The sequence below is a fragment of the Heterodontus francisci genome, chromosome 6 (assembly GCF_036365525.1).
Source record: "Heterodontus francisci isolate sHetFra1 chromosome 6, sHetFra1.hap1, whole genome shotgun sequence".
Lineage (NCBI taxonomy): Eukaryota > Metazoa > Chordata > Chondrichthyes > Heterodontiformes > Heterodontidae > Heterodontus > Heterodontus francisci.
In genome coordinates this window covers 114,119,609-114,146,930 of record NC_090376.1, presented here as the reverse complement: position 1 = coordinate 114,146,930, position 27,322 = coordinate 114,119,609, and the positions used below count along the sequence as shown (strand labels likewise).

The 27,322-nt window shown below is 41.5% G+C and overlaps 1 protein-coding gene across 3 annotated transcripts in view; it reads right to left on the bottom strand.

Moving 5' to 3' along the window:
- Positions 1-27,322, bottom strand: part of nectin3b (nectin cell adhesion molecule 3b) — a 272,830-nt gene that overhangs the window by 2,859 nt on the left and 242,649 nt on the right. Inside the window, exon 6 of one of the 3 annotated variants that reach the window (XM_068034140.1) lies at positions 13,836-19,933. The exons of the other annotated variants lie outside the window; for them this stretch is intronic. Within the exon in view, the coding sequence (XP_067890241.1) occupies positions 19,335-19,933 (599 nt within the window). The 3' untranslated portion in view covers positions 13,836-19,334. Of the gene's footprint in view, positions 1-13,835; positions 19,934-27,322 lie in introns of those variants that run through there. 3 annotated transcript variants of the gene reach the window in all.

Sequence of the window (27,322 nt, the reverse complement as noted above, 5' to 3'; positions counted from 1 at the left end):
AAAGGGTACTGCAGAAAATTTGCATTGAAGTAGTAATAGGTAGAACTGTGACAAATAGAGCCATAAGATGACAAAGATTACTTTTGTGCAAACCATTGTTAGTTTCTCCTCGGGAATTAAAGGGCACAAAATTATTTTTCTGCCATGATATACCTCTACCATACAAAGATGGTACCATTTTGTCTAGATATTCAGAATGAAACAGCACGAGGATGATATTTGGCCCATCATGTCTGTGCTAGCTCTTTGCAAGAGCTATCCAATTACACCCACTCCCCTACTCTTTCCCATAGGTCACCAATTTTTTTTTTCATTTCAAGTTTTGATCTAATTCCCTTTAGAAAGTTGTAACTGAATCAACTTCCACCACTCTTTCAGGCAGTGCGTTCCAGATCATGGGAACTTGCTGCATCAAAAAATTTCCCATCATTCCCCTGGCTTTTCCAAAGAGTCAGCACAGGCAAAATGAGCTGAATGCCTTCATTCTATGCTGTATGATCCTATCATGACTGTCCTGACCTCATATTTGATAGACAGATGTTCTGAAGAATTTAAAATGCCTTCCTTCCTAGTTCTTTCCCATCCCAGGTGAAGAATTCTTTGAAGAACAGTCTCCTTCACTCCTAATAGATATGATCTTTGAGAAGTGTAATAAATAGCCATCTTTAACAATCTAATTGAAAAGCAATTATTTAAAAATGTGGAGATATTTTCAAGATGCACTGTTTATTATCCTTCAGTTTCGATTCTTCACATGCAGCTTAGTTTAGGCTACATTTTCAGGTACCAAAGACTGATGAGAACCTCCTTCAGTGTGCAACTGCGTCAAATATGCATGTGCATGTACCCATCTTCAACGTCTATAATGCTGAGCTCACAATAGCCCATGGTGTTCCTTGGCATGAAATTAATTGCCACTGTTAACACTGATTAGATTGGCAACTGACTGTTACGTTGCTGATCATCTTTTGTTTAAGCATGTAAATCAACCTGGTCCTTGGTGTCAAAGGCTTTGACAACCTCTTGTAGTGTTCACAAAGTCCATGCTCATAAATGATGTTTAAAGGCAACCAGTTTGCAACAACAGAAAATATCCAACCCTTAACTGCTTTACTCAAGATATGTATGCCCAGTTTTCTTTAGAATGGATAGCTTGTGTTCTTTTACTTTTATCCTGTCTCCAAGTTGCAAAGCTCTGTGGGAGTGGGAATAAAGTGCTCAACTCAAATCATGTGAAACTTAGACCGATTTGGTTTCTTAATCCCTTAGATTTTCACTTGAACTCCTCAGGGTAGGTGGAAGTCAAAATTCCCACTTCAACACAAACCTGATGTTGATAGTCTAGTCTAAAATGGATTGGAATTTTCTAGATAATATGGCTGATCAATGTCATTCGAATTCATCATTGTCCTACAATGAATATAGAATGCTGGCTGTAAAGCACTTTGAAATGTCCTGAGCTTGTGCAAGGTTCCATATAAATGCAAGACCTTTCTTAAATTTGTAAAACTGTTTCACACATCATGTAGGATCAAATTGTCAACCGCCTTTTATTTTATTTTCAAGTGGGCCATAAATATACAATTAGGTATGGTACAAACACTCTTATGAAGGATTCTAAATTATATTTTAATGCTGTTTATCACATGTCTGTATGTAATGTAGGCTAACTTCTCTTTCTCCAAATGATGGGTTGTCATTGAGAGAATGGATGCCATAAGGTCCTCAGGATAGCAGGGAATACTAGAGAAAGCAATTTCCCTTCGTGCTCCAGCTTTTATTTGCCATAGGTAGACTATCAGCGCCATCTGAAAAGAAGCATAGTTAATAGAGAAAGCATTGTGTTTCATTAGATAGTAACCACACTCTTGTAAATTTGAGTACAGTAGCATAGTGGTTACATTATTGGACTAGTAATCCAGAGAATTTGAGGTCAAATCTGACGATGACAGTTTGTGAATTTGAATTCAGTTTGAATGGAAAATTTTAGCTATGAGGAAAGATTGGATAGGTTGGGATTGTTTTGTTTTAGAACAGAGGAGGTTGAGGGGAGATTTAGTTGACGTATCAAATTATGAAGGGTTCAGATAGAGTGAATAGGAAGGACCTTATTTCCCTTAGCAAAGAGGTCAATAACAAGGGCGAAGAGATTTAAAGTAATTAGCAGAAGGATTAGAGGGTGGTGGGGGTCTGGAACTCAGTTCCTGAAAGGGTGATAGAGGCAGAAACCCTCATTAGTTAAAAAATATTTCGATATGCACTTGTATCTGAATGCACATAGCATTTGAAACAAAACAGATGAAATAGAAATAAATAAGTACAATCTGATAGCCATTACAGAGACATGGCTGCAGGATGACATAGATTGGGACCTGAATATTGAAAGGTACATGACATTTAGGAAGGACAGGCAGCTAGGAAATGGTGGAGGGGTGGCTCTGTTAATTAATGATGGTATTGGCACATTAGAGAGGGATGATCTAAGTTCAGGAAACCAGGATGTAGAAACAGTTAGGGTACAGATGAGAAATGATTAAGGCAAGAAGACACTCGTGGGAGTGGTGTACAAGCCCCCAACAGTAACCACACAAGTATAAAGGAAGAAATAATGGGAGCTTGTCCGAAAGGTACGGCGAAAATCATGGGGGATTTTAATCTACATATAGACTGGAAAAATCAGATGAGCAAAGGTAGGTTAGTTGAGGAGTTCATAGAATGTTTTTGGGATAGTTTCTTAGAACAACACGTTCTGGAGCCAACCGGAGAACAGGCTATATATACTAGACCCAGTTTTGATGAAGGGTCACTGACCTGAAACATTAACTCTGCTTCTCTCTCCACAGATGCTGCCAGACCTGCTGAGTATTTTCAGCACTTCTTGTTTTTGTTTCAGATTTTCAGCATCTTCAGTATTTTGTTTTATTTTTATTAGACCTGGTATTGTGCAACAAGATAGGATTAATTGATGACCTCATACTGAAGGCACCCCGAGGTAGTAGCGATCATAATATGATTGAATTTTACATTCAGTTTGAGGGAGAGAATAGGTCCAAGACTAGTATTTTAAACTTAAATAAGGGCAATTATGGGGCATCAAAGCAGAGCTAGCAAAAATGAACTGGCAAAATAGGTTAAGGAATAGGTCGATAGAGATGCAGTGGCAGACATTTAAGGGGATATTTCAGAATGCACAGAATTGATAAATTCAAATGAGAAAGAAAAATCTGTGGTTAACTAAAAAAGTTAAAGATAGATCAAACTTAAAGAAAAAGCATATAATTGCACAAAGAAGGGTGGCAGATTAGATGATTGGACAGAATATGAAGAACAGCAAAGAATGACTAAAATATTGATAAGGAGGGAAAAATTAAAGTATGAGAGAAAGCTAGCTAGAAATATAAAAACAGATAGTAAGAATTTCCATAGATGTTTAAAAAAAAGAGTTAACAAAGTGAGCATTGGTCCTATAGAACGAGAGCCTGGGGAAATAATGAGGGAAAATAAGGAAATGGCAGATGAATTGAACAGCTATTTTGCCACGGTCTTCACTATAGAGAATACAAGTAACATCCCAGAAATAGCTGTAAATTAGGAAATGGAAGGGAGAGAGGAATTCAAGAAAATTACAATCACCAGGGAAGTGGTACTGAGCAAATTGTCGGAGCTGTGGGCTGACAAGTCCCCGAGTTCTGATGGACTTCATCCTCGGGTCCGAAAAGAAGTGGCTAGTGAGATAGTTGATGTGCTGGTTTTAATTTTCCAAAATTCGCTAGATTCGGGGAAGGTTCCATTCGATTGGAAAATAGTGAATGCAACTACTTTATTCAAAAAGGGAGGGAGACAGAAAGCAGGAAACTACTGGCCAGTTAGCTTATCAGTCTCAGGGAAAATGTTAGATACTATTATTAAAGACCCAATAATAGCAGGGCACTTAGGAAAAAATCAAGGTAATCAGGCAGTCAACATGGTTTTGTGAAAGGGAAATCATGTTTAACCAATTTATTTGAGTTCTTTGACGAAGTAACGGCTGTGGATAAAGGGGAACCAGTGGATGTACTGTACTTAGATTACCAGAAGGCATTTGGTAAGGTGCCACATCAAAGGTTATTGCGGAAAATAAAAGCGCATGGTGTAGGGTAAAAGATTGGCTAGCTAACAGGAAACAGAGAGTAGGCATAAATGGGTCATTTTCTGGTTGGCAAGATGTAACGAGTGGTGTGTCATAGGGATCAGCACTGGGGCCTCAACATTTTACAATTTATATAAATGATTTGGATGAAGGGACTGAAGGTATGGTTGCTAAATTTGCTGATCACTCAAAGATAGGTAGGAAAGTAAGTTGTAAAACGACATAAGGAGGCTACAAAGGGATATAGATAGGTTAAGTGAGTGGGCAAAGATCTGGCAAATGGAGTATAATGTGGGCAAATGTGAAATTGTCCATTTTGGCAGGAAGAATAAAAAAAAGCATATTATCTAAATGGTGCGAGATTGCAGAGCTCTGAGATGCAGAGGGATCTGGGTGTCCTAGTGCATGAATCGCAAAAGGTTAGTATGCAGGTAAAGCACATAATTAGGAAAGCTAATAGAATGTTATCATTTATTGCAAGGGGAATTGAATACAAAAGCAGGGAGGTTATGCTGCAGTTATACAGGGCATTGGTGAGACCACATCTGGAGTACTGTGTACAGTATTGGCCTCCTTATTTAAGGAAGAATGTAAATGCATTGGAAGCAGTTCAGAGAAGTTTTATTAGACTAATACCTGTAATGGCGGGTTGTCTTATGAGGAAAGGTTGGACAGGCTAGGCTCGAATCAGCTGGAGTTTGGGAGAGTGAAAGGCAACTTGATTAAAAGATACAAGATCCTGAGGGGTCTTGACAGGGTGGATGTGGAAAGGATGTTTCCCCTTGTGGGAAAATCTCAAACTAGGGGTTGCCCATTTACGACAGAGATGAGAAATCTTTTCTCAGAGGGTCGTGAGTCTTTGGAACTCTCTTCTTTAAAAGGCAGTGGAAGCAGTCTTTGAATATTTTTACGATAGAGGTAGGTAGATTCTTGATAAGCAAGGGGGTGAAAGGTTATTGGGGTAGGTGGGAATGTGGCTTCGAGGTTACAATTAGATCAACTATGATCTTATTGAATGGCGGAGCAGGCTTGAGGGGCAGAGAGTGGCCGACTCCTGCTCCTAATTCGTATGGAGTGCTGTAACCTACTGGGCTGTGGACCAACAGTTGGAAGCAGGATTAGGTTGGATAAAATTTTTTCCCAAAATCTGTGGAACAGATTTTCTGTTTCTAAAAAGCCTTTACCAGTAACACTGACCACAAAACTGGCAGATTGTCGTGAATAGCAAATAGGTTCACAAAAGTCATTCAGCAAAGAAAATCTGATGTCCTTACCAGATTTGACTCCCGTCCCTTAACAACATGGTTGATTCTTAACTGCCCTCTGAAATGGCCCAGCAGGCAACTTGGTTGTATTCAAACTACACTTTAAAAAAAAAATGGATGGAACAATTTGCTGCAATCCAGACATCAGCATTGTCAAAGGCACTTCCAGCCTAGTCAACCTAGCAAAATCCTCGTCATTAACATCTGGGGACTGGTGCCGAAGTTGGAAGAGCTGTCTCAAAGACTAATCAAGCAACAGCCTGACATAGCCATACTCACAGAAGCATATCATTAAGCAAATTCCCAAACAACTCCATCACCCCTGTCCCAGCAGTCGAATTGAGCACCAGAGGTGGGTCACAGTGGTATAATGTCAGGTGGGAATGGTCCTGGGAGTCTTAAACATTGACTCCGGACCCCATGAAGTCATATGGCTTCAGATCATACATGGGAAAGGAAATCTCCTGCTGATTACCACCTACCACCCACCCTTATCTGATGAGTTTTTACTCCTTCATGTTGAATACCATTTGGAGGAAGCATTGAAGGAGGAAGCATGGTCACATACTATGGGTGGGGAACTTCAATGTCCATCTCTAAGAGTGGCTCAGTGGTATTACCGCTGTCCGAGCCCTGAAGGACAAAGCTGCCAGACCGGGTTTAGAATCATAAAATGGTTACAGCACAGAAAGAGGCCATTCGGCCCATCGTGTCTAGGCCAGCTCTCTGCAAGAGCAACTCAACTAGTCCCACTCCCCTGTCTTTTCCCCAAGTCCTGCAAATTTTCTCTCTTCAGGTAATTACCTAATACCCTTTTTGAAGCCATGACTGCATCTGCCTTCACCATACTTGCAGACAGCGCATTCCACATCTTAACCACTCACTGCATTAAAAAATGGTTTTCCTCATTTTGCCTTTGGTTCTATTGCCATTCACCTTAAATTGGTGTCCTTTGGTTCTTGACCCTTCCACCAATACTAACAGTTTCTCCCTATCTACTCTGCTCAGAATACCTATCAAATAGCCTCTCAACCTTCTCTTCTCTAAGGAGAACAGTCCCAGCTTTTCCAATGTACCCTTGTAACTGAAGTCCCTCACCCCTGGAACCATTCTTGTAAATCTTTTCTGCACCCTCGCTATTGCCTTTGCGGCAAGAGAGGAAACCAACACAAGGAAATAACATATTTGACCTCGTCCTCACCAATCTACCTGTTGCTGATGTAGCTGTCCATGATCATATTAGTAGGAGTGACCACTGCACAGTCCTTGTGAAGACCAAGTCCCGAGTTGAGAGAGGAGACCTTCTATCTTATTGTGTGGCAGTACCACCATGCTAAGTGGGCTAGATTGAGATCAGATATAGTATCTCAAAACTGGGCATTCATGAGGTGCTGTGACACATCAGCAACGGAATTGTATTCAACCACAGTCTGTAAACTCATAACCCACCAACTCACTCCTCCATCAACATCAAGCCAGGCTCTAACACTGATTCAATGAAGAGTGAAGAGCATGTCAAAAGCAGCACCCGGTCTACCTGAAAGTGAGGTGCCAACCTGGTGAACCTGCCACACAAGACTATGGGCGGAAGCTTCTGCACTCGGAAAGTTTTTGAGCCTCAGGACAATTCCCGGGTGATATTTCGGGACATAGCCAATTCGCAGGCTGCCTCCACTTTTGCTGTCCAATTAGGGAGGGTGGGCAGGTTCCGGAGGCGGGAGCTCAGGACATCGTGACCCTCTCCAAAGAAGGCCAAAAGCCTCCACTGAGACACCAGTGGGAGCACTGCTAAGGGTCAAACCAATAGAGCAGCAAGGAGGCACTGCAACTGCAATTAGCATCTATGGAGCGGCTGCAAAGTTACACGAATATGGCCATCAGAAACACGTCTCCATAATTTCAGAACTGAATGTAAGCAAATTAACATTAATGGAAAAAATGATAGCATTAAAGAGTGACAAATCTCCAGGGCCAGATGGTTTCCATCCCAGGAAGTAGATCAGAACACTGGAAAATTATAGTTCGGGCACCTGCAAAGTCCTCATGATTTAGGAACCATTCTTTTAGATTGGAAAATTGTACATATCACTCTGCTATTTAAGAAAGATGAGAGGGGAAAAAACCAGGAAATCATAGACCAGCTAGCCCAACATCAGTGGTTGGGAAATTACTGGAGCCTGCAATTAAGGATAGAGTGACTGAATACTGTGAAAACTTTAAGCTATCAGAGACAGCAAGCATGGATTTGTAAAGGTTAGGTCATGCCTGACGAACCTGATTTTTTTTGAAGCAGTGATGACAGCCGTGAATAAGGGAATGCCTATGGATATGATTTATATAGTGTTCCAGGAAACATTTGATAAAGTCCCTCATAATAGACTGTTAGCTAAAATTGAAATTCATGGAGTTGAGGGCAACTTATTGACCTAGAACCATAAGACCATAGGAAAACTGCAGCACAGAAGGAGGCCGTTCAGCCCATCGTGACTGAGCCGGCCAAATAAACTATCTTCCCAAACTAATCCCACCTGCCAGCACCTGTTCCCTAGCCCTGCAGGTTACAGCACTTCAGGTACATGTCCAGGTACCTTTTAAAAGAACTGTGGGTCTCTGCCTCCACCACCATTCCTGACAGCGAATTCCAAACACCCACCACCCTCTGGGTGAAAAAGTTTCCCCTCATGTCTCTTCTAATCCTTCTACCTTAAAATCTGTGCCCCTTGGTAACTGACCTCCCCAACAGAGGAAACAGGTCATTCCTGCCCACTCTATCTAGGCCTCTCAATTTTGTACACCTCCATCAAGTCACCCCTCAGCCTCCTCAGTTCTAGGGAAAAACAACCCAGCCTATCCAATCTTTCCTCATAGCTGCAATCTTCAAGCCCTGTCAACATTCTTGTAAATCTCCTCTGTGCTCTCTCCAAAGCAATTATGTCATTTCTGTAATGTGGTGACCAGAACTGCATGCAAGACTCCAGCTGTGGCCTAACCAACGCTCTATACAGTTCCAACATCCCATCCCTGCTTTAGTACTCCATACCTCGGCCAATAAAGGAAAGCAATTCATATACCTTCTTCACCACTCTATCTACCTGTCCTGCCACCTTCAGGGACCTGTGGACATGCACTCCAAGGTGTCTCACTTCTTCTACCCCTCTCAATATCCTCCTGTTTATTGTATATTCCCTCACTTTATTTGCCCTCCCCAAATGCAATACCTCACACTTCTCTGGATTGAATTCCATTTGCCACTTTTCTGCCCACTCAACCAAAACATTGATATCATTCTGGAGTCCAAGGCTTTCCTCCTCACTATTAACTACAGGCCAACTTTTGTGTGATCAGCAAATTTCCCAATCATGCCAACCACATTTAAGTCCAAATCATTAATATATACCAGAAACAGCAAGGGACCAAACACAGAGTCCTGTGGAACCCCACTGGAAACCGCTTTCCATTCACAAAAACATCTGTCGACTACTACCCTTTGGTTCCTGTCACTGAACCAATTCTGGATCCAACCTGCCACCTTCCCCTGTATCCCCTGGGCTTTCATTTTACTGACCAGTCTGCCATGCGGGACCTTGTCAAATGCCTTGCTCAAATCTATTAGGCTGACCTCGTTATGAAATTGGTTGGGCAGCAAGAGACAAGAGTGCCTGCCCATTATTCTTACTCTGAGTGGCAGGATGTGACTAGTGCTATCCATTGCAATCTATGGCCTTATCAATTCACTGTATTTATTAGATTACAGGATAGAGTTCCACCTATCCAAGTTTATCGATGGCACAATAGGTCTCATTGCAGGTGGTGCAGATGGAAGCATAAAATTACAGGGAAAAAAATTGCAGCAAATAGATTTTAATGTAGTCAACTTTGAGGTCATCCACTTTCGACCTAAACAGAATGACTTTCTAAATGGTAAAAAGCTAGAAGCAGCAGAAGTTCAGAGACTAGGTGATCCACGGGGGCATAAAGATCATTAAAATGTCATAAAGACAGGTACAGAAAATAATTTAAAAAGTTAATAGAATGGTGGCCTTTCTATCTAGAGGGTTAGAATACAAGGTATTAGAAGTCATGCTACAGCTAGTTAGACCACATCTGTAGTACTGTGCTGAGTTCTGCACACTACACCTTTAGAAAAGATATACTGGCTTTGGAGGAAGTGCTGCAGAGATTTGCTAGTGATACCTGGAATCCAAGGGTTAAATTGCAAGGCAAGGTCAACCATGAACACACTAGATGACAGCATTATTTTCATATTGTTGCTAGGCTGACTTTTAACGATCTCTCACTATCTTATGTATCAACAATTATACAAACTAGGCCTATATTCCCTGGAATTTAGAGGATTAAGAGGTGATTTGGTCAAAGTTTTCAAGTTATTAAGTGGAACTGATAAGGTAGATAGAATTCCCAACCAGTGGAAATAGTTTCATTCTAAGACAAGGGGACATAGCCTAAAATTAGAGCCAGGCCTTTCAAGAGTGAAGTTAGGAAAGGCTTCTGTACACAAAGGGTGGTAAATGTTTGGATCTCTCTTTCACAAACAACAATTAGCCTAGCATCAACTTCTAATTTTATATGATATTGATACATTTTTATTAACTAAAGGTATTAACGGATATAGGGAAAAAGTGGGGACATATGAAGTTAGGTCACAGATCTGCCATGATCTCATTGACTGGCAAAACAAATTAGATGAGCGAAATGGACTACTCCTGTTCCTATACCCAGAGGTAAGGAGAAAATGATTGCCCTTGACATCAGACAACATTTGACCAGGGAGCCCGAATAAAACTGAAGTCAATGGCGATCAGGGGAAAACTTCCCAGTGGCTACTGCAGCCCAACTACCTTCAGCTGCTTCATCAATATTGTTCCCTCCACCAGAAGGTCAGAAGTGTAGCTGTTCACCGATAACTGCATAGCGTTCAGCTTCATTCACAATTCCGATACTGAAGCAGTCCATGTTGACGTACAGCAAGATGTGAACAGCATCCAGATAACTGGCATGTAACATTTACACGTCACTACTGCCAGGCAATGACCATCTCAGCAAGAAAGAGTGTAGTCACCTCCCCATGGCATTCAATTACATCACCGTCACCAAATCCTCCAACATAAACTGAAGCAGTCCATGTCGCATGCAGCAAGATCTGGACAACACACAGGCTTGGGCTGATAAGTGACAAGTAACATTCATGCCACACAAATACCAGGCAATGATCATCTCCAAGAGAGAATCTAACCATCTCCCTTGACTTTCAACAGCATTACCAATGCTGAATCCCCAACCATCAACATCTTGGGAGTCACCACTGACCAGAAACTTAACTGGACCAGCTATGTAAATACTGTGTCTACAAGAGTAGGTCAGAGACTGGGAATTCTGCTGTGAATAACTCACCTCCTGACTTCCCAAAGCCTGTCCACCAACTACAAAGCACTAGTCAAGAGTGTGATGGAATACTCTCCACTTGCCTGGATGATGACAGCTCCAACAACATTCAAGAAGCTCTACACCATCCAGGATACTAAATATTTACTCCCTCCACCATTAGCACACAGTGGCAGCAGTGTGTACCATCCACAAGATGCACTGCAGTAACTTGCCAAGGTTCCTTCCACAGAACTTTCCAAACCCACAATCTCTACCACCTAGAAGAACAAGGGCAACAGATACACGGGAACACCACTGCCTGCAAGTTCCCCTCCAAATCACACACCATTCTGACTTGGCACTATATCGCCACTCCTTCAGGTCGTTGATTCAAAATCAAGGAACTCCCTCACTAACAGCTCTGTGGATGTACCTACACCACATGGACTGCAGCAGTTCAAGACGACAGTTCACCAGCACCTTCTCGAGGGCAACTAGGGATGGACAATAAATACTGGCTTTGCCAACAATGTCCACGTCCCTGGACTTAAATTTTGTTTGTCAAAAAGCTTCCTCTATCTGATACATCAGACCTGCTAGATCTAAATACTATAACCGTGCATAAATAAAAACAAAAAGTGTTGGAAATACTCAGGTCATCTGATGAAAGGTCACAGATCTGAAATGTTAACCCTGCGTCTGTCTCCACAGATGCTGTCAGCCCTGCTGAGTATTTCCAGAACTTTTTGTTTTTATTTCAGATTTCCAGCATCTGCAGTATTTTGCTTTTACTGTAACTACTCAAGTGTTTATGTTGATTAGCTATTTCCAGGCAAAAAGGGCTTTGGCAGAAATTGCCTCCATCACAGTATTCAGAAATCTCTTCTGTTCTGTCTTATCAGTTTTGATAGCCATAATAGACTTTTCAGAATTTTCTCCTACTCTGCTCGTCAGTTGTGATATCCAAACATGCCAATTTAAGTTCAACCACTCTTTCAATCTACTAGCTCCAATTGTGCGGTCAGCAGCAAAGCAAGGGCACTTGTTGCTGACCTCGAAGAAAACCACCCACAAAGATCTCGCAATCTCGATGGCAGGGATTTCCCTTTTCCACATGGCAGTTTAAATCTGGTGCCAAGTCAAGTGGATGCCTTAGCATGCAGCATTAGTGATGTCAGCAAGCAGGTAGGCAACCAGTCAACGTGAAGTATTAACATACAGCAAACCAGAAAGTTAACACTTAAAAATCCTTCACTTTTAATTTACATTTTCAGATAGCAAAATAAATGTATGACTATATTAAGAATGAAGCTATAATTAAAAAAGACTTTAAAACAAAATAAACTTATGTTTTTAAAAATGTGGAATTGATCATTGTGGAGAAATTGGACATTCCACAAATATAAAATTACCTTTTCAGGGCTTGTAAGGTATTTAGCAGTAATTATGAATTTAGTACATTGTCAAAGATCCAGTTACACCTCATTCAACATGGTGCAACTTTTTTCAAGGGCTTTTACAGTGAGACCAACATTGAGAACTGCTGCTTCTACATCGAATTATGATTGCAAGGGAGGTTGCATTTTGTGGGAACCTCTACAGTACATCCTATGGAATGGCCTACACACGCTTACAGCAATTTCTGGATTTTCACATTATTCTGTGCAGGTCCAAACTCCTGAAGTTGCTGCCAGGTTCGACGGAGCAATGATGACAAACGGCAACAGTTTTGCTGTCATGACCACAGCAAAATCCAGACCTTTGTTTCTTGTGTAGATCTGGCAGATAGCAGCTTTTAAATCATCTCTAATAGATACAAGGTGTTTATTAATTTTTCTCCTTTCGGGTATTGCTTTGATAGTCTACCTACAGATACTCTACCTATGGATACTCCAAACGGGAAAGAGAAAGGAAAAGATTTTCACAATATTCTCCTTTATTTTAAAGGTTTCCTGCCATCCATTCTCTCCGTAGCAACCAGTTAATTTGAGGAAAAAGGGGACCAATTCATTATATACAGGCTTGAGATAAATGGGATAAAAGGATGTTTTAAAATTCCTCATAAAAGTTTATGCTTTACCCAATTATACATTTCTGAACCACTTCAATTTATCTTTTTACATTTCTACATAAAATAACATGGAGGAACAATGAACTCTTCAGAAATTTGAAGATATAAGGCAGGACATCCCCAATAATGTAAAATCTATAGTTGTAGGCCTGTAAAGTTATAGAAATTGGAGCATTCCAGATCAAACTCTCTTTTCAGTCAGCTAAAAGGTACTTTGATAGAGTTTTTCCAGACAGTATTGAGCTTATGTAGACAGAAGAGTAAAGCAGCAATTAGATTTACAACAAAATCATGACCATTTGAAGCTTTCATCTTAGTTTGGATAGCATGTTCTAGAAGATTAATTTGCCAAGATGGTCTTGGCCTTCCAGCAACTGAGCCTCTGAAAACACCCCAATATACACCCATAAGTCATTCCAAACTGCATGCAAAATACAACTATATATCAAATAAGCCCAGCCTGGATTTCTAGGTTGAAACCTGTACAATGAGATATATGTAAAACTTGCTTGTATATCTGTACAAAGAGTACTGTTTGCTGAACATTAAGGTTTTGACTGGAGCCAAAAACAGAAGATGCTAGATGATCTCAACGTTACACACTTCATAACTTACATAACCTCCTGTACTGCCATAGTTCTTCAGTTGGATACATAAGTAATAATGACAAATGATTTCCAACAGCTCAATGTCAGATGAAAGTTTTCATCATGTGAGATGAACTCCATGAATAAACTTATTAAACTTGAATACGGAAACTTTTCTAATGAACCTATAAAAGCTGGACTTACTGAAGCTAAACAATAGTTGTTTAACCCTCAGCAATGAACCAGAAAATTCATATATTTAGTACAAGTGCAGCCAGAAATCAGATTTTCATGTGAGCTTTCTGAGATCATAAATCTTATTAACAATGTCTATCCACAACTGACAGAATGTGGAAAAACATATGGCATAATATTCTTCTTTAAGTATTATTTGAAATTACAGAACAAAGCGTGGAGATTGAAATAAGCAGTGGAAAATAAAACAATTTTTAAATTTCCAAAAACACCTGTCTTAATCCTGGAAACTGAGCTAATATTTCCAAAATTTAACGAAATTTAAGTTAGTGCTTCAGTTTGTTCAAGGGAACATTAACTGAATTAATCGGTTTCAATTTAACCACTGAATTTACAATCCAAAATGGAAGAAAATTGATATGTTAAAGATACTAGCCTCACCTTTCACTGTGAACTTAGAATATTAATGAGCAAATAAATATTACAACAGATTATGAACGTTTTAGAGACCATGACAGAATGCACATTGAATTTTGTACTGAATCTATAATTTGCCATTATATACAATGGATTATTGTGATCTAAATCAATGAAAATCAGAATGCAAAAGGTTCAGTCTTTAAAATACAGAAATTTTCATACTAAAGGTTATCAAATGGCTGTTTGCAAGAATTACATACATTCCTTCAAAATACACTGAATTGAAATTTCATAGAACAGCACTAAAAGCATTAAATATGGCACTTCATAGCCATTCTCAAGCTGGGCAGTCTTGACAGGCACTATGAATGAATCAATTAAGTGGCAGAAAAAGGCTAGAACACAATTACAGGATAATTCATAAAAGCAAGTTGCAAGAATTTCAATCTTTTTGTCAGCTATTAAATTGACTGGATTTGTATGCGAAGAACCCTCCTGGGAAGATGCAGTGCTTTTTTTTAAAACTGGAATTGCATATTTAATGATGGATCCGACATAAACATGCACACCCATATTTAAATATATAAATTGCCTTTTCATATCCAAAGAACAGGGCCAAATTTACAAAGTACACTAAAACAGATTTTGTATTTCACAAGCTGAATTGCCCAAACATACTTTGGTCTTCTTACAAGGATCCACAAGTCCCAGCTTTTGGTACTGCTATTGACATGTGTGCAACCCTGCAAATACCACTTCCGTCACAGGCACAGATCTATGAAGATAAGTAAAAATTGTCACCTGGAAAATCTTTTGGGATTTGTTGACATTATCTGATATAATCCTCAGTACTAGGACTATATTCAATTGTTCCTTTTCCTTTTTTAATTATTTAAAATATTCATCTTCTATTTAGTATATTGCAAAGTGTCATGCTCGGAAGGAGCCATGATGAAATAAACAATGAACTGGAGGAATTATGAAAATTAAACTCAACTGTTAAACTGAACCACAAGAAAATGGGCACATTTGTACCACAGACAAAATGGAATAGAGGTCATGTGACCCCTGCTGTACTGTCAATAAACAAGCCTAACTGCAAAGACACAACTCAAACTCCATCTGAACCAAGTTTGGGGAAAACCCATTGAAATTGAAAGGATCACATTACATGTTGATGAATTCTATCTACAGCAATTAACCAACAAAGTTCTGTAGATAGACTGACTCCACAGCCCAAACCAAGATGAATAGGTGTGAAGAATGGTCCACATCAAGATGTCAGCAGATATCAATGGTTTCCATACCCTGGACCAGTGGGTGGTCACACCAGGGGAGGGGGCCTGGCATGTGACTTTAATGTGATGGATTTTTACCTTAAAAGGTAGACCTCTGGAGCAAGAGAGAGAGTGGAGATCAACCAAAGATCCCAGAAAGCCAGTTCCAGCAAAAGGCTGTGAGATTGATCCAGCTAAGAAAGAAGTCCTGCTGCTGACACTATACTTCAACTTGCTGCAGGAGAGAACTTAAAAAGTGACCACCACCTCCAGACTGAAGTTTTAACCACCAGAAGTCTACAACACTCAGCAAGTTCACAACTGCAAAAATTCAGGCATGCACCTTTGAAAAGACTTTCCTCCTGAGAAGATTCAACAAGCTTTTGTGAACAATGAACTCTTACATCACTTGGGACTTGAATTGCATCTTCCTCTTTCCCTTCTATCTATGTGTGTGCACGTGTGTATGAAAGCGTTGAGTGGGTGAAGGTTCCAATTTGTGTTTTGCTGTTTAAATAAAAATTTAACCTTCCTTTTTTAGACCTACGAGAAAACCTGTTGTTTGTTTATTTGACCCTAAGAACACTGAGGGACTAACATACCATTTTTAACAAAACACTACCTGCGGTCCCTTGGAAGGTGAAAAGTGGAAGCCAATCATACCACTTACCACCTGTCTGTAATAAAAGAAATGAGAGTGCTGCATGTCATGTACATCACTAAGTTATCAAGTATCACTACAAGTGAACCCAAGTGGATAATTTAGAATGATAAAGTCTTAGGTTTACTCCATGTCGCTGCTGGTCACAACCTACGCTTATTTTAAAAGCAAAATACTGCAGATGTTGCAAATCTGACATAAAAACAGAAAATGCTGGCCTGACCTGAAATGTTAACTCAGTTTCTCTCTCCACAAATAATGCCAGACCTGCTGAGTATTTCCAGCATTTTCTGTTTTTATTTATGCTTATTTCACTTGTGTGTTTTAACCTTTTAGTATGTAAAATTTGTATTATTGTGATTAGGAAGGCAGAGGACATTTTTAACAGACTCAGTCAGTCACATATGTAACTCTCAGACCCTGGTCATTATTTTAAAAATTCTCTGGGCTGCAGTGAAGTTAAAAATTAAGCACAAGCACAGCTTCCAAACTTAAAAGTTTCTTTCAGAGTTTGACGCAGTTTTTAGGCTGAAGTCTAATTCCTCACATTAATAGTACACAATACTTGAGGCTAGTCCTTAGCTTGATTCAGTTCAATGTTCAAATAGTGTGACTGGTCAACAATAAAATCATTTATTGAAGTTAAGGATTCAAATTAGTAACATTTATTTCCACTGGCTTTACTTAACCCTTCTATTGTGTAGTGGTCTTTCCTCACCACATGAGGAAAAGATAAGTACTGGCTGCCTATATTCTACCAGAATGTCAAAATCGTAGAAATATATCACATCTGGCTTAAACAAAGAATAGGAACTGTAAATATATTATTTGTTTATTTCATTAAAATGTATTTTAGGGATATAAATATATTCTCAATACAGTTCCAAATTTAGTAATACTATTCCTGATAACTGTGATGTTATCACTGAAAATGAAATTTGCTTTCATATTTCAAGAGAGCAATGCTGCTGTATAATAAACCACATAGCCAGAACAGCTGAGCACTTGATATCTAAAAACTGAGTTAAGCTCATGAGCTGTTAATCATATCAACTCACTTGGTTGAGCTGGGAAAATCTCTACTGTTCTTAGCTAAAGGGGCACATAATCTGGGATGCCAACTACTTCTTCAAATTGCCTGTCAGGAGTCACAATTTAAACAGGGTGAATGAAGTGCATTATTTTCGCCAGACCTATTCATCAGTGGGCCCAGATTGTCATTGACTTCTCAGAATGGTTGATAAAGGAAGGCAGAGACAAACCAAAGTATAGGCTATGCCTATAATAAGTTGTGCACAAGAACAAGTCTGACTTTGTGTGGACTCCTCTCCCTTCATTTATCCTCAGTTAGCAATCCCCTTAAGAATCAAGATTTTTCCCATTTTAATTGAAGATTTCAACAATAATGACATTAGAATCATGTATTAAGATGGGCAAATGCCAATAGATTATAGCCTGAATTTTAGAGTGCTGTATTTTGTACATTTGTTCACTTAAAGTAGATGGTAATAATAGAATGGCAAAATGCAGCTAAGAATTTATTTTGCAGCAAATGGAAATTGGCCTCAACAGAAACTGACTTGACATATTAAATTCCCATGTACCAGAAATGACACTGCAGTCCACAGTTCTTGTGTAGTGAAAATGACTTGATATTTTCCTTCATCTTGCTGTTTCTTTTTAAAGGAAAAATGTGCCTTTTTTTAAAAAAGAAAAGACAAATAGCACATTACATACTGTGATCTACTCTTTTATGCCACAAGAAAATCCCAGCATTCCTTAAAAATTTTTTTAAATATCTCAAAACATTTTGCAGTGCTGAAATTGGTAACTGAAGTAAGTTAAAATGAGGCAACTTAAGATTTTTTCCAGCAAAATGTATATTTAGCAAACAGCACGTCAAATTAACATTGCACTAACTTTATAAAACAGATAAAGTACAAAAAGTACTGTACAGTAAATCTCTTTTGCATTTATATACATCAACGCAAAGCTCAGAGCATTATTTTTGCCCAATTGGAGTCTTCACCAGCTTTGTGTCCCATATACACGATCTATTTCACAAGCTATGTTGTTCTGTATTCACACATGCAGGTGAGAAAACAAGATGTGTGTGTCCATGAATAAGTGATAACCAGCAGTTTAGAACTAAAGTGCTTTCCAATGAAAAGGGAAAAGTTTAGGACTGTATGTGGAAGCTCTTGAAACCACAATATTTGGTTTTAATTGAGAGATAAATATCTCACAATGATATTGAAAGAAATATTGATCATCATCCGTAGCCTCAACTTAAGTTTCAGAACAGTGCACTGTAGACTCTGGCCTCAGTTAACTGTAGTATTACACAGATATAATGATGATTTCACTAAAAAACTAATTATTTTAAGATCTGAAATACAGCCGAGTACAACATCTGAAGGATGTAAAATAAAAACAGAAAGTGTTGGAATTAATCAGCAGGTCAGGCAGCATCTGTAGAGGAGCTCTGATGAAAGGTCACAGACCTGAAACGTTAACTCTGTTTCTCTCTCCACAGATGCTGTCTGACCTAAGTAATTCCAGCACTTTCTGTTTTTATTTCACATCCCCAGCATCTGCAGCATTTTGCTTTTATTATCTGAAGGATGTAGTTAGTTTAAGATTCAGGCATCAATGCACATAATGTTGCACCAGCCTTGCAACGGATTCTCTTCATTCCATGTTCTTCCAGACAAGGCAGGTTTAGAAGTGCTCTTCAGTGTGCAGACGAGAAAACAAAAGTCTATATTTTTCTGACAAATGCAACCATGATGATGAAAAGTAAAAAGGGGAAAATTTAAGTAGAAAGTGAACAATTTGGCTAAAAATTAAACTTTTATAATGGTTTAAAACACCACAGCAGTTTCTTATTCAGCCAACTCCATCTGAGCAAAATTTGCTAATGCTTTATATGTACACGTAAAATAAATAAAGTAAGGACTGGTCAGGTTTGCAGGGAGCTCTATGGAAGGAGTGGATGAAAATGTATTTGATAGGCAGTAACTGCTTCTTTACAGCCTAAGCCTTACTCAGACATTGTATAAACTATAAGGAGTTAGAGGACTAAGGCCTCAAAAATTTGGATAATTTCTACACCGCCCCTCGAATTTTGTAGTTGAGATTTCACTCTATGCTGGCTGCAAATCTATTACAAAACCATATTTCCATTTCCATAATGGAAAGCACATTTTGCTCTTCCTCAGGAAAACACAGAGACACACATCAAAATATTGGGGGGAAAAAAAACAAACACAAGAGATGGAAACTTAGAATTCTCAGCTGAATTGAAGTCCCTCTCCGACTTTAAGAACATTTATCAATAACCACTAGACATACCACTCCCGGCGGGAAATGATTGAACCATCTAAGTGTGAAACGAGGTCATCTTCGTTTTCATCATAATAGTCATCATGCACGTACTGAGGTGCATTGGGAATTTTTCGACCGTCATAATAGTCGATGGGTATCTCCACACCTTCAGTGTACCTGTTATTTATATTGCCCTCACTTCGCCATTCATTTTTCTGAATCTCTATAGGATAATCCTGGAATATGTTATTTGTTTCGAGCTTGCGTTCAATTTTCTCATAATCAGTGTATGGCTCAATTCTATTTGATTGTAAAACATCCATCTGAGAGTCCTTCTGTATCTCTGTAGTTCCTGTATACTGCTTCGTGTAGTAGTCCCCCCGGAAGGTACGCCGGCGTCTCAAGTAAAACATTACAATGATGATGACCACAAGCATGAGAAAGAGAGTGCCACCAACCACACCACCGATGATGGTTCCCAAACTGTCACTCTTCACAGATTTCAGGGTTGATGGAGGAATTGGGAGCCTCCGGGTAAAAGCAGGTAAACTTGTGATGCCCGCCGTTGAGTAAGTTGGTGATGAAGTTGTAGACAGTGGGGTAGTAGTGGGAGGATCTAATTGGAAATGGGGTAGGGATAGACAAAGACAAAAAAGCAATGAACAGATATACATATGTACTACAGCATGACAAGTTAATAGTTTCTCATCTTCAATCAACTAATTGCTTTATTTTTGTAGAATGTAGAAAAACTACAGAACACTGAAGAGGTCAGGCAAGATCTGTTTGTTTACGTTTGAAAGTGAAACCTCAAATTTTCATTTAAAGAACCATTGTTCACAATGGAAAGTTGAAAATCTATGTCAGTGCAACAATGCGACCAGGATAAAAACAGAAAAGTGCTGGAAATATGCAGCAGGTCAGGCAGCATCTGTGGAGAGAGAAGCAAAGTTAACGTTTCAGGTCTGTGACCTTTCATCAGAGATATTCTGTTATTTATTTTTTGCCCCCCCCTTCCCGTCCTACGTAAAGGGGGGGGGGGGGGGGTGGGGGGCGTAGGCTGGAGCAGGTCGGGAAAGCCTCCCGGAGCCTTCCACTCCATTTTATACCACCACCCACCGCCACCACCTGACTCATTGGGGGTGACATAAAATTCTGGCCTTAACTCTTGTTTTCTCCACAGATGCTGCCTGATCTGCTGAGTATTTCCAGCATTTTTGGTTTTGTTTGTCCGAGTTTGTGCAATCTCTCCTTGCAAGTTGACCGCTGGAGTCCAGGTATCATCTTGGTAAGTCTAATTTCACTTCCATGAACAATATAACCTTCCTAAGGTGCGATGCTCATAATTACTCTCAATATTCTAGGTGTGATCTAACCAGGATGTGATTGAACTAGGACTTTGTATAGGTGTAGCACACCTTTTGCCCTTTTGTATTCTAGTTGTCTAGATATAAAGGACCAGCACTCCATTTTTATATTATCCAACAAAGACAGGCATTGACAGAAATAAGTGAATCCAATTATAACTGTATCTTCACCTCAGTGCAAAATAAAGCCAGTTAACAATTCATTTCGTGCCTCACCTTACCCAGCAGTAACTCGGCCCAACATTGGCAAGATGCAAGAAATACATGTGAGAAAGTTGTGGAAGACAGATTATGAAGGATGCTATTATTATATATCCAAGACATGCTATTGCAAGATTTACACGCTAGATAGTGAACACCTAACTAACAGTGGAGATTGTATTTATTGGCCTAGAATCTTCGGTAGTTTTGCTATCATTATTGTCAGCATTTACCACTACTCCTCAAACTGCCAGAAATTTCTGGAGCCCGCACACACACAGATAAATTTGGTAATCCAAAAGTTGCTGTGAGTGGACTTACACTTCTCCATTGGGTGCGCTGTCCCCGCCAACTGCAATCAATTAAAAATCATTGAACTTGTACCAAGTCATAAGTACAGCTGAAGAATCTCTGTGGCCCTGGAAAACTAATTTTATTTATTTATTTAGAGATATAGCACTGAAACAGGCCCTTCGGCCCACCGAGTCTGTGCCGACCATCCACCCATTTATACTAATCCTACATTAATCCCACATTCCTACCACATCCCCACAATTCCCCTACCACCTACCTATACTAGGGGCAATTTACAATGGCCAATTTACCTATCAACCTGCAAGTCTTTGGCTGTGGGAGGAAACCGGAGCACCCGGCGAAAACCCACGTGGTCACAGGGAGAACTTGCAAATTCCACACAGGCAGTACCCAGAACTGAACCCGGGTCGCTGGAGCTGTGAGGCTGCGGTGCTAACCACTGCGCCGCCCAATTTATATTTGTGAAATGTCAAATTTTTCCATTCTAATAAAAATTCCAAGTTTTTTTGAACGCAATACTTCTTCAAAAGTCTGATATTTCAACTTCTGTGTATGTCCCAATCATTTTATAAATTTTAGAGGCAGCAAAATAAAAGTGAAGGATAATCAGTGCATTTGGTTTGCTGTCTATGAGAAGTGTGATTGGCTGCTGAACCTGTTTGATGACATCACTGTTGCTGGACTCCTGAAGAGTCCCTTGACTTGGTGCCAGATTCAATCCAACAACAGGAAAGGAGAATTCTACACCAGGGATCTCTAGATCTTTGTGGGCTGTTTTTCCAAGGTCAGTAGCGAGCGCCGAAGTCTCGGAGGGAACAGTGAGGTAGCCCTGGCAATGGCAGAGAAAGCGACATCAGCAACATAGCAGAAGGTAGAGGAAGCCTCGGGCCTAAGTTCACTGATGCCTCCCTGGAGGTGCTTCTCAAGGCTGTCAGGTCTTAGAGGGATGTCCTGTTCGCTTGGGATGGCAGGAGAAGACTAGCTCGCCAAACCAATGGATGGAGATAGCAGAGGAGATGGTCCCATATACCTGGCTGCAGTGCCAGAACAGGATCAATGACCTTCTGCGTTCTGGCAAGGTAAGTGCAGCACATAATATTAAGATAAATATGAGATTGGAGAAGGGGTTGTCCAGGGAGTTAATGGAGATGCCCAGGCATCAGCATTGGCTGCCAGATGCATGTTAGTCTCTCCTTGCAAGACACCAGTCAGGCAGAGGTGACTCTTGCACAGCCAGTACTGATTTCCCGCATGATGGACAGTTAGGGATGCCACCAACATAAGGGTAGTGCATGTCTTTGACAGGCGAGTAACAATGGAATCTTATGTGACTGTGGGAAAAGAGCTTACAGCGCAGGAGATGGCATAACATACATGGTGATCCTCACGCCTATGGAAGAGGCATTGGAGCTGGGAGGCATGGAGGCAGGGCAGGCAATCGCTGATGGTGAGATGGGTGTGGAGCCCAAGAGAGTGAGTGGCCGAATGGATGTATTCAAGAGACCCACTGGTGAGCACAAAGCAGTGCTCAGGTGTGCATTGCTGGTCACGTGGAGCTCCAGATGATGAGTACTCAGAAGGACTTGTTGGAAAGCGCACTGCCCTCTCATCCTTCCCTCTCTTGTAGATAATACACAAGAACAGCCAACTGCCAAGCCTGCGCAATATCCCTCCACCTTTGAGAAGGAGGAGGAGATCTCAGAGAGCGCACTGTTATATCACTCCCCGCACAGTCCACCAGCGCAGATACAGTCGCATCAGTGGGTAGCTGCATGTGAGTAATAACAGGGTCACGATCTGGTGCACACAACACCGATGAACCCAAGCAACTGATGGAGGCAGTGACAGGTGAGGCCACTAACATTCGGAGGACTATGCGAAGGCGCGGTGATGCTGAGTTTCAAGCTGGTGACATGCCTCTGGAATCACCAACAAGGTGGCAAATGCTGGAGCTGCAGCATGAGGTGCGTAAACATTTGGAGAAGCTTCCAGAGGTTCTGCGTACCCATGCGCGCGTGGTACAGGTGTCCATCCTGGCCATGAGTACAGCCATGTCTCTGGCGTGTGCACACATGGTATTCTTCATTGAGGGGATGCTGGTTGAGGGCATCCAGGGGAATTCTGTGGAGCAATGGCTGGGCGAGCGGGGAACGAGACACCTGGAGTCATCACCAGGTCCTCAGGTGAGCAGGGAGGGACAAATGTGCCCTGAAAGGGTAGAGGAGCGGCTGCCTGAAGCAACTGGGGGCTCCTTTCAGGATGACGGGCCCTCTATCCCTCTGTTGGTGACACCAAAGTTTCAGGAAGCCATGATAACAGAGGCGGCTCTTGCACCTGTGCAGGAGGTCACCAATATGCCTGGGCCCTTAAGGCCTCAGGCAACCAGAGGACAACAGCCACGGCCATCGAAAGCCACAGAGCAGAAAGGTCAGCAGCCTGCCTTCACCTCAGCTGACAGTGCAGGGGGAGCACCACATAGGAGTACCCACAAGCATGTAAAGAAGTCCACCTAGCTGCATTTGGGTTTCATGGGGTTAGAGATTATATTTGTACCTTGTTGTTTATTTGTCTGTAATTATGGTATGCCGCAACACAGAAAGATTCCTTCAGTTATTTAAACAATACTAGGTAATTAACAGATGGATGGCTCTCAAAGGATATGATGGGAAGAAGCACAGCGGATGAGGTCAATGCATTTCTCATGCCAGGGTCTCATTTGATGACGGGTCCAAGTATATGGCAAGGGCATTCAAGGAAACAGCAACAGGGCTATAGAAGTTGGAAGATTTATTTGATTGATTAGGTGCTTAAGGAAGACTCATAAAAAAAACGTCTGCATTAGTGGGTAGCAAGTCTCACCTGCAAGTTTCTCATTGCGTCCTGCTGGCTGTCCCTCGGGGCCCTCGTGAGAGTCATTATAGCACAGAAGGAGGCCATTCAGCCTATCAAGTCCATGCCGGCTTTCTGTCGAGCAATTCAATAAGTCCCATTCCTCCGCTCTATCCCCGTAGCCCTTCAGGTTTATTTCCCTCAAGTGCCCACACAATTTCCTTGTGAAATCATTCACCGTCTCCATTTTGCAGGCAGCAAGTTCCAGCTCATTACTACTCGCTGTGCAAAAAATTTCTTCCTCACATCCCCTCTGCATTTCTTACCCAAAACCTTCAATTTATTGCTCCTGGTCACTGTTCCCCTCCATATCCTCATCGTCCGAGAAGGCTTCGCGCTCCAGGACGTCCTCATTATTCCAAGGTTCTCCCCTCTGTAGCGCCAGGTTGTGCATAGCATACCAGCACGTTACGCAAGACCCTTGCTGGGGCATTCTGAAGGGCTCCGCCAGATCTATCAAGGCATCCGAACCAGATCTTCAGAAGACGTGGCCTGCTTGATGGTCACTTGAGTTGTTCCGTGACGTATGCATATCTCTCCTCTGCTTCTGCGCTTGGGTTCCACAGTTGTGAGTAGCCATCTCTTCAGTGGGTAGCACTTGTCAACCACTATCCATCCGTGAAGGCATGCGGGGAGCCTGAAAACGTTTGGCACCTGGGACTACCTTAGTATACAGGCGTCATGACAGTTTCCCAGGACCCTTGCACAGACCTGAAGGATCCGTTTGCTATGGTTGCAGACCAGTTGTACATGGAGTGAGCAGTAGCGGGAAGGAGTGATACTGAGTGAAACCAGCACAGTTTAAAAGTGCAGTGGCAACGGGAAGGAGGGTTACTGAGTGGGACCAGCACAGTTTAAAAGAACAGCGGGAAGGAGCGATACTGAGTGGGACCAGCACAGGGAGCAGAGAGCAGTCGAACCTGTGTGAAAGCAGTCCAGGCACACAAAGTTGTTTTTTAAAAAGTCAACAGTGATATCACAGGAAAGCTGGAAGGTGATTGGTTGGTGAGTAACTGCTCTAAATAGCTGGCTTAGTAACTAAGGTAAGAAAGGTCTACAGTTTATTTTCATATATAGTAAGTGGTGTTTTTTCAGGGAGTTCTGTAGTAACGAGGACCAGGGAAGAAGGACCCTAGAGTAATTGATATCATTTGATATTAAGCATCTTCCAAAAGGTTTAATTTAAAGGGTTAAGTCATGGCAGGAGAGCTCAAAGCCATGGTGTGCTCCTCGTGCTCTATGTGGGAAGCCGGGAACAATTCCAGTGCCCGGGACCAGCATGTGTGCAGAAAGGGTCTCCAGCTACAGGCCCTGGAAGCCCAGGTTTCAGAGCTGGAGCGGCAACTGGGGACATTGTGGAGCATCTGTGAGGCGGAGAGTATCGTGGATAGCACGTATAGAGAGGTGGTCACACCGCAGGCTCAGACTCCACAGGCAGGAAGGGAATGGGTGACCACCAGGCACAGCAAGAGGATTAGGCAGGCAGTGCAGGAATCTCCTGTGGCTATTCCCCTGCAAAACAAATATACTGCTTTGGATACTGTTGGGGGGAATGGCCTCTCAGGGGAAAGCAGCAACAGACCAATTTGTTGCACCATGGTTGGCTCTGCTGCATAGGGGAGGAGTAAAAAGTGTGGGAATGCAATAGTTATAGGGGATTCAATTGTAAGGGGAATAGATAGGCGTTACTGTGGCCGCAAACGAGACTCCGGGATGGTATGTTGCCTCCCTGGTGCAAGGGTCAAGGATGTCTCACAGCGGTTACAGAACATTCTGAAGGGGGAGCGTGAACAGCCAGTGGTCATGGTACACATTGGTACAAATGACATAGAAGCAGAATATAGGGAGTTAGGAAATAAGTTGAAAAGTAGGACCTCAAAAGGTAGTGATCTCAGGATTACTATCAGTGCCACGTGCTAGTCAGAGTAGAAATAGCAGGATATATCGGGTGAATATGTGGCTGAAGAGATGGTGTGAGGGGGAGGGTTTTAGATTCCTGGGACACTAGGACTGGTTCTGGGGGAGGTGGGACCAGTACAAACTGGACGGATTACACCTGGGAAGGACCGGGACTGATGTCCGAGGGAGAGTATTTGCTAGAGTGGTTGGGGAGGGTTTAAACTAAAATGGCAGGGGGATGGGAACCTTTGCCAGGAGTCATAGGAGGGGGGGATCAAAGACAAGAACAAAAGACAGTAAGGGGAATAAGAAAAGTGATAGGCAGAGAAATCAAGGGCCAGAAGCAAACATGGCCACAGTGAAAAATAGTGGGAAGGGGACAGGCAATGTTAAAAAGACAAGCCTTAAGGCTTTGTGCCTTACCGCGCGGAGCATTCGCAATAAAGGCGATGAATTAATCGTGCAAATAGATGTAAACGGGTATGATATAGTCGGGATTACGGAGACAAGTCTGCAGGGTAACCAGGGATGGGAAATGAACATCCAGGGGTATTCAGTATTTAGGAAGGACAGACACAAAGTAAAAGGCGGTGGAGTTGCATTAAAGAGGAAATTAACGCAATTGTGAGGAAGGATATTAGCTCTGACGATGTGAAATCTATATGGGTAGAGCTGAGATACATTAAGGGGCAAAAAACATTAGTGGGGGTTGTATATAGACCCCCAAACTGTAGTGATGTTGGGAATGGCATTAAACAGGAAATTAGAGACGCATGCGATAAAGGAACATCTGTAATAATGTGTGACTTTAATCTGCATATAGATCGGACAAATCAAATTAGTCACAATACCCTAGAGAAGGAATTTATGGGGTGTATATAGGATGGTTTCCTGGACCAATACGTTGAGGAACCAACTAGAAAACAGGCCATCCTAGACTGGGTATTGTGTAATGAGAGGGGAATAATTGACAATCGAGATGTGCGAGACCCCTTGGGGAAAGCAGTTGAGGCTAAAACATTGAATGTTTTCAAAAAGGAGTTAGATATAGCTCTTGGGTCTAAAGGGATCAAAGGGTATGGGGCAAAAGCAGGAACAGGCTACTGAGTTTATGGGTGGCACGGAGGCGCAGTGGTTAGCACCGCAGCCTCACAGCTCCAGCGACCCGGGTTCAGTTCTGGGTACTGCCTGTGTGGAGTTTGCAAGTTCTCCCTGTGACCGCGTGGGTTTCCGCCGGGTGCTCCGGTTTCCTCCCACAGCCAAAGACTTGCAGGTTGATAGGTAAATTGGCCATTGTAAATTGCCCATAGTGTAGGTAGGTGGTAGAAGAATTG